This window comes from Erpetoichthys calabaricus, chromosome 12 (genome assembly GCF_900747795.2).
Source record: "Erpetoichthys calabaricus chromosome 12, fErpCal1.3, whole genome shotgun sequence".
Classification (NCBI taxonomy): Eukaryota; Metazoa; Chordata; class Cladistia; order Polypteriformes; family Polypteridae; genus Erpetoichthys; species Erpetoichthys calabaricus.
The window spans coordinates 127,849,563-127,858,427 of NC_041405.2; the positions used below are offsets into that span (position 1 = coordinate 127,849,563).

The 8,865-nt window shown below is 45.9% G+C and overlaps 1 protein-coding gene across 1 annotated transcript in view; it reads right to left on the reverse strand.

Moving 5' to 3' along the window:
- The window catches only part of slc35e1 (solute carrier family 35 member E1), a 48,474-nt gene extending 40,089 nt beyond the window's left edge, over positions 1-8,385 (reverse strand). The window contains exon 1 of the mRNA XM_028816141.2: positions 8,000-8,385. Within this exon, the coding sequence (XP_028671974.1) occupies positions 8,000-8,327 (328 nt within the window). The 5' untranslated portion in view covers positions 8,328-8,385. The remainder of the gene's footprint in view (positions 1-7,999) is intronic.
- Between the last annotated feature and the right edge of the window lie 480 nt (positions 8,386-8,865).

Here is an 8,865-nt window from a genome sequence, read left to right on the forward strand (position 1 = left end):
GGCCTTAGTCGCCTTACTTTTCAGCTGACGATCTTGACTAGGGCTTATTTTTGGGGTAGGGCTTATATTACAGAGCAGCCTGAAAATCATGCTAGGGCTTATTTTCGGAGAAACATGGTATATGCACTACAGGCTCATCATTCACAATCAAAAACTGCTAAAAACCACTACAAAAAAGTAATGTTCATCAGCTTGCAAAGGGATGTAAAACCAACTAGAACCACAGTTGTGTGGGGAATTAGGTCAAATTGTAGAGCACTCGCTTATTGCATGCGAGATGTAGCAGGATCAATGCTCGCATTCTCCAGGGTACATTTTGGGGTGGAGTGGTGGGTCTGAGGCAAAGGATCTGCGCTGGTATCCAGAAGGTTGCTGCATCGAATCCCTGTTACTGCCAAAAGAGATCCTACTCTGCTGGGCCCTTGAACAAGGCCCTTAACCTCCAATTGTTCCAGGGGCGCTCTAACCCCAAGGGGTAAGTGAAAACAAACAAATTCCTAATGCAAGAATTTGTATAAGGCCAAATAAAGTACCAAACCCAAAAAAAAGAAAAAACAGAGCCACAATATTCTTAAAACATTACAAATAAACCTTGAATGATATCTATTGATATGCAGTGCTCTTTTGTCTTAGCTAAGACAAGTGTTCATGACTGTTCCACGAGAAAGACCAAAAGCTATAACAAGTAGTCAAGAACCACCACTCATTAATAAGGCAATGAATAAGGCAATTTCCACAAATATGCCACACTGCAACTCAATGACCCTCAACAGTTCTGAAATATTCTATGGGCATACAAGTCAAAATAGACCTTTTCAGCAGACATGGGTACTGTTAATTTTAGAGAAAAATTAACACTGCATTCTATTTTAAGGTACTCATGTCAACAGTCAAGCACAGATGTGGGTGCAATAATATATCTGAATGTTTTGAAGCATCAGGACAACAGGGCAAACTTAACTTTAACTGTGTGTCTTTGAGCAGAAGAATAAAATGAGTCATACAGACAATACACATTCAAGACACATAAGCAATGTGCACTCTTCTATGGAAAAACACACATCAGTGATCAGAAAAAAACATCTGACATATTTAAATCCATACAATTATCAGGGCACATTTTAAAGAGGTATCAAGATTTCAACTCCAGTCTGGGCTGTAATTCCTTGTATTATAAAAGCACTTAGTGACACTGAAAAAAAGTATATGAGGGGCACATGGAATAGACAGCTTAGTCCCAAGTATTTATTTTCTGTACACATATGGACACTCACTAGCCTAAGTTTCGTTTTTAGTTAAATTAACATTTACTACAAACACACAAAAAGAAGTAGTACAAAAAAACAAGGCAAAAGAATCAGGTGATTAAACATCCAAAGTTTGCATGTGTGTGTATATTCGGCAGGTTTCTGTGTCTTTTGGAGAATGCACAGTAAAAAGACTGCAACTGCTTTCATAAGAATAAACGAAAAGTTTTGACAAGATTATTCAGACCAGCATAGCTCATGTTTTCTTCAGCACTTTTTCAACACGGATGGGATGGAAATTCAATGAGCCTGCAGAGCTTCTCATCTACTACATGAAAACATGCTGTACAGTATGTATTTATGGTCCTCTGTGCTAAGAAACACTTTATATCATCAATGAAACAGCAAGTTTAAGCGAGCATGCTGTGCTAGTGTGAATGGAGTGTAATTAAAATAAATGCAAGAGAGTAATTATCTCGCTTCGATGCACCGTTTGCAGTAGAAATCTGCAGCCATTAAAGCCATTTTAGGAAAGAATGCCATTCATCAATACCAATCAAGAGATCAAAAAACAGGTGTTTTAATGCATGTCTGGAAGACATCAGAGAGTGACCCAAGTGATAAATTCTCCCAAACATTCATTAATGTGTTAGCAAAAGGATCCAGCAATTACAAGATGAGGGCGGCACGGTGGCGCAGTGTGTAGCGTTGCTGCCTCAGAGTTGGGAGACCTGGGGACCTGGGTTCGCTTCCCGGGTCCTGTCTGCGTGAAGTTTGCATGTTCTCCCCATGTCTGCGTGGGTTTCCTCTGGGCACTCCGGTTTTCTCTCACAGTCCAAAGACATGCAGGTTAGGTGGATTGGCGATTCTAAATTGGCCCTAGTGTGTGCTTGGTGTGTGGGTGTGTTTGTGTGTGTCCTGCGGTGGGTTGGCACCCTGCCCGGGATTGTTTCCTGCCTTGTGCCCTGTGTTGGCTGGGATTGGCTCCAGCAGACCCCTGTGACCCTGTGTTCGGATTCAGCGGGTTGGAAAAAGGATGGATGGAATTACAAGATGAGCATTTCCATTTTAACCAAAATAATGAACAATGTTTTAAACACTAGAATTCCTGAAGCTTACAATTTTTTTTTCTTGTTCAGCATTTCTTTACACATATCGTTATAGATATGGGATACACATAAAATGTCCATCCATCCATTCTCTTCCGCTTATTCGAGGTCGGGTCGTGGGGGCAGCAGCTTGAGCAGAGATACCCAGACTTCCCTCTCCCCGGCCACTACTAGCTCTTCCGGGGGAATCCCAAGGCGTTCCCAGGCCAGCCGAGAGACATAGTCCCTCCAGCGTGTCCTGGGTCTTCCCCTGGGCCTTCTCCCGGTTAGACGTGCCCGGAACACCTCACTAGGGAGGCATCCAGGAGACATCCTGATCAGATGCCAGAGCCACCTCATCTGACTCCTCTCGATGCAGAGGAGCAGCGGCTCTACTCTGAGCCCCTCCCAGATGACTGAGCTTCTCACCCTATCTTTAAGGGAAAGCCCAGACACCCTACGGAGGAAACTCATTTCAGCAGCTTGTATTCGCGATCTCGTTCTTTTGGTCACTACCCATTGCTCATGACCATAGGTGAGGGTAGGAACATAGATCGGCTGGTAAATTGAGCGCTTCACCTTGCGGCTCAGCTCCTTTTTCACCACGACAGGCCAATGCACAGCCCGCATTACTGTGGATGCCGCACCGATCTGCCTGTCGATCTCACGCTCCATTCTTCCCTCACTCGTGAACAAGGTCCCGAGATACTTGAACTCCTCCACTTGGGACAGGATCTCGCTACCAACCCTGAGAGGGCACTCCACCCTTTTCTGGCTGAGGACCATGGTCGTGGATTTGGAGGTGCTGATTCCCATCCAGCCGCTTCACACTCAGCTGCGAACCGATCCAGAGAGAGCTGAAGATCACGGCCTGATGAAGCAAACAGGACAACAACATCTGCAAAAAGCAGTGACCCAATCCTGAGTCCACCAAACCAGACCCCCTCAACACCCTGGCTGCACCTAGAAATTCTGTCCATAAAAGTTATGAACAGAATTGGTGACAAAGGGAAGCCCTGGCAGAGTCCAACTCTCACTGGAAACAGTTTCGACTTACTGCCGGCAATGCGGACCAAGCTCTGACACCGGTTGTACAGGGACCGAACAGCCCTTATCAGGGTGTCCGGTACCCCATACTCCCGGAGTACCCCCCACAGGATTCCCCGAGGGACACGGTCAAATGCCTTTTCCAAGTCCACAAAACACATGTAGACTGGTTAGGCGAACTCCCAAGCACCCTCCAGGACTCTGCTAAGGGTGTAGAGCTGCTCCACTGTTCCGCGACCAGAATGAAAACCACACTGTTCCTCCGAGGCTCGACTATCAGACGAACCCTCCTCTCCACAACCCCCGAATAGACATTTCCAGGGAGGCTGAGGAGTGTGATCCCTCTGTAGTTGGACCACACCCTCCAGTCCCCTTTCTTAAAGAGGGGGACCACCACCCCAGTCTGCCAATCCAGAGGCACTGCCCCTGATGTCCATGCGATGTTGCAGAGACGTGTCAACCAAGACAGCCCTACAACATCCAGAGCCTTGAGGAACTCCGGGCGTATCTCATCCACCCCCGGGGGCCCTGCCACCAAGGAGTTTTTTGACCACCTCGGTGACCTCAGTCCCAGAGATCGGGGAGCCCACCTCCGAGTCCCCAGGCTGTGCTTCCTCATTGGAAGGCATGTTAGTGGGATTGAGGAGGTCTTCGAAGTACTCCCCCCACCGACCCACAACGTCCCGAGTCGAGGTCAGCAGTGCACCATCCCCACCATATACAGTGTTGACACATGGGCTCACCACCTATGGGCGGGGCCAAGGAGGTCGGGTGCAGTGCGAGTTGGGTAGTGGCCGAAGGCGGGGACCTTGGCGGTCCGATCCTCGACTACAGAAGCTGGCTCTTGGGACATGGAATGTCACCTCTCTGAAGGGGAAGGAGCTTGAGCTAGTGCGCGAGGTCGAGAGGTTCCGGCTAGATATAGTCAGACTCACCTAGACGCACAGCTTGGACTCTGGAACCAATCTCCTTGAGCGGGGCTGGACTCTCTACCACTCTGGTGTTGCCCACGGTGAGAGGCGCCGAGCGGGTGTGGGTATACTTATTGCCCCCCGACTTGGAGCCTGTTCATTGTGGTTTACCCCAGTGGACGAGAGGGTAGCCTCCCTCCGCCTACGGGTGGGAGGACGGGTCCTAACTGTTGTTTGAGCATACGCACCGAACAGCAGTTTGGAGTACCCACCCTTTTTGGAGTCCCTGGAGGGGGTGCTAGAGGGCATACCTTCTGGGGACTCCCTTGTACTGCTGGGAGACTTCAATGCACACGTGGGCAATGACAGTGAGACCTGGAAGGGCGTGATGGGGAGGAATGGCCCCCCTGATCTGAACCCGAGTGGTGTTTTGTTATTGGACTTCTGTGCTCGTCACGGATTGTCCAGAACGAACACCATGTTCAAGCATAGGGGTGTTCATATGTGCACTTGGCACCAGGACACCCTAGGCCTCAGTTCGATGATCGACTTTGTGGTTGTGTCATCGGACTTGCGGCCACATGTCTTGGACACTCGGGTGAAGAGAAAGGCGGAGCTGTCAACTGATCACCACCTGGTGGTGAGTTGGCTTCGATGGTGGGGGATTTTGCCGGTCAGGCCTGGTAGGCCCAAACATATTGTGAGGGTCTGCTGGGAACATCTGGCAGAGCCCCCTGTCAGAAGTAGCTTCAACTCCCACCTCCGGCAGAACTTCGACCACATCCTGAGGAAGGTGGGGGACATTGAGTCCGAATGGGCCATGTTCCGTGCCTCTATTGTTGAGGCGGCTGACTGGAGCTGTGGCCGTAAGGTGGTCGGTGCCTGTCGTGGCGGCAATCCCCGAACCCGTTGGTGGACACCGGCGGTGAGGGATGCCGTCAAGCTGAAGAAGGAGTCCTACAGGTCCTTTTTGTCCTGTGGGACTCTGGAGGCAAGGTGCTGGCAGGCCAAGCGGAATGCAACTTTGGTGGTTGCCGAGGCAAAAACTCAGGCGTGGGAAGAGTTTGGGGAGGCCATGGAAAACGACTTTCGGACGGCTTCGAGGAGATTCAGGTCCACCGTCCGGCGTTTTAGAAGGGGGAAGCAGTGCAGTGTCAACACTGTATATGGTGGGGATGGTGCACTGCTGACCTCGACTCGGGACGTTGTGGGTCGGTGGGGGGAGTACTTCGAAGACCTCGTATGTATAAAATGTATGTATTTCAAATTACAATATTTCATTGCCTACATAATTTACTACAAACGCATCGCTAGATAAACACTGGCTTGAACTGTGAGGACTGCAGGTAGGTGATGCCTTCATCTGACTGAATGGGGTGGTGGTTGTAACAGGCTGCGTTCTGCTAATCCTCACATTTGCAAAACAGAGGCAGGCTTTTAGCTCAGTGATAAGGACCTATGGGCTTGTAGGTGTTTGTCAGGAAAATGTAAGGAGGTCAGGGGCAACGAAACAAATTGTAAGCTTCAGGGATTCTAGTGTTAAGCAAATCAAAATGAAAATTAATTGCACAGTGATATCAAGTAAAAAGTCATGGACAAACAGATAAGAAGTTTACTTTTACCACTGCTGTTATCCATGATTGGGCTGAAGCAAAAGTAAGATGATCACTGAAAGACTCATTAATATTTACTGTATTTTTAAATCTGCTTAATCCATTAAAGGAGAGCCACAGAGCATCCCATCACTGGGGAAAAGCCAGAAATAGTCACAGATGGTGCACAAGTTCTTTGAAGGGCACTCTCATGCATATCACCAAACTAACTCTTGCCAGGCCAATTTAGTGAAAGAAATGAGAGAATTTTCCAACAGTGGCTTATTCAATAGTATTGTCATTATTATTGTGACTTACAGTATTATCTGAGTGATGCCTATATCTCAGTCGATGTGCAATATTTGGAATACACTTGGCTACATTTCATTTTGATGTACCAGTTGGAGCACAGGCAGCTGAAGTGACTCTCTCATGGCCACATTAGAGGGATTTAAACCCAGAACCACAGGGTTTGAAGTCCAAAATCCAACGTCTTCAATACACCACACTGCCCACCATGTTTTAGACATTACAAGCACTCAACTATTCACCTGACATATGAATAATGCAATACAAGTAATCTCATATGTTTTAATGGAAATTCAACACACATTTGAGGTGGATGAGGAAGCCAAAGTACACAGAGACCTGTGAAAAAACATGAAAACAACACAGACACTGTACTAGGAATTAAACACAACACTCCAGACCTGAAAAGTGACAGAACTAACATCTGCATTACTACGCCACCCTATTTACTCTTGTATAAAACACACTTCCTTAACCACATTGTACTTATTAATTTATATCTGAATACTTTTTTTCTAAACAACAGTACAACATGCATATCATGTGCCCCTTTGTACGTAATATATTAATTTATATCTGAATACTTTTTTTCTAAACAACAGTACAACATGCATATCATGTGCCCCTTTGTCTCTATTGTAAAGCACCAGCTTGGGCAAGATCTTTTTTTAATTTTTACAAAACAGTTAAATTTAGAAAACAAATTTCGCATGGCAAATGTATATTTAAACAAATGGTGCCATATAATGAGAATCTACTATCCAGGAGTACAACTCTATGTGAAAATTATCCTTGTTGTTAACTGAAAATCCTTTTTAATTTGATAGCTAACCTCAGTTCTGTGATTGTCAACTTATAAATTAATTCCTGTAGTACAATTCTATTCCTGCCATGACTTTTCACACAGGAGAAAATTCAGAAGCTACTTGGAATTTGTATTTCAAAAAGGTTTCTAACCCATTCCAGTTCATTAATACTTTAAATGGTTTTTATTTTTAACGTTAAAAATAACAGTCTAACTCTAACCATCTTTATCCAGAGACAGATATTATAAAGATGTGTAACAAAAAGTCATACTTATTTCTTTAAATTATAGCACAGCAAAGGCAGATTGGGTGACTTTCTTAAAACCTCTATCACACAGTGAGGCGGAGGTAAGAAATGAAATCAAATTGAATTTCTTTAAAATGTTAAAATATGCCCTGGCAAAAATAGGGTTAAGCATTAAAGAGATCTAATCCTTCTCAGTCCCAAAATGTTTTTTAAAGGGAAGAGGTCAGAATATTTAATTAAGTAGTAGGTTATTTTGACTCCAAAAACAATCTCCTATAAAAGGAGCTGAATGGGGTTAACGCAGCAATTGGTTACACTTGGCTTTGAGGCTAAAATTCGAAACCTTCCTGTGACTTTTGCGAGTTACACAATGGAAATTCTGCCTGAGCGGGCTTTTGAAACAAATGCTGGTACACATTGCGAGTGTGCAATATGAGAGAGTAATTACAACTCTGACTGCTTGACGTTCGGTGAACAGGGAGTACTGCCACAGCGATGTAAACTGCGATACTCGTAGGATCTACGTGGCAGGTGCGTCTGTCGGACTCTGAATAGGCATGTAGTCCTCACTATTAAAAGGTGTGTCAGAGTACGTGCTTCGCATTGACCAAGGCCATACTTCACGTTCACACGGTCATCTTCCTGACAAATAAGGATGCATATCCGGATTTCTCCCCGGCCCCATACCAGCCAACTCACCTCACATCACATCAAAACACATTTCCTTCGACACGAACAAACCGTTCACTCACCAGTATGCGCGTAGGACACCGGGACTTTCCAGATGCTGAAGTGCGCAGACACTGAAGCGAAGTATTTGCCGAAGGCCAGCGGCAGAATGTAGCAGCGATAGTAACGACCCGAGAGTTCGCTGTGGGGGACCCCCCAGGCCCGGAGCAGCGGAGGAAGGAAAAGCACAATTGATAGGATGTGGAAAAGAGACACGGTAACCGGGTGAGGGAAACCGTTCAAAATGACCTTGTTGACGACATTTCCTCCGGAGCTTACTGCGTACCAACAGAGACAAAGCAGAGCAATGCGAACCCACTCCCGGACAGCGGGCCGAGCCGGCGCGGCCATGTTCGCGGAGAGTGAACGCAATTGGCACCGAGCGACACGCAGGCGAAGGGGCGGGGCCCTGTTACGTTATATCCGTCTTCAGCAATTCGCTGGCGCTTTTTTATGACGTCACGTCCTATTACAATTTAAAGGATACCAGAAAATTTAATTATTCTGTTGTCAAGACTTTTTGACTCTAAATAAAACACAGGGTAGAGCAAATGATAAGATGCTAGGCTATGTTACAAAGGCTAAACTCTAAGTGACTTAGTATTCATTACTTGTCTGCCAGGACAGAGACGTTGTAAACTGCAGAGGAGAATGTCTCGAACCCTTCAGGATTACTATGCATTGTATGACGAGTATTATATCATCTTGCTTTTTGCTTTGTTTATACGCTTGAATGTGTTGTGTATCAATAATACACTGGCGGGGGTGTCATGCTAATTACCGTGTTTTTGATTTTTGCAGATGAGGAAATTCTTTTACCAAGTTTCTAAAGCCATCATAACATATCCTTGCTTGTTAGATTCAGCAATGCGTTCATAATATTCTAGCG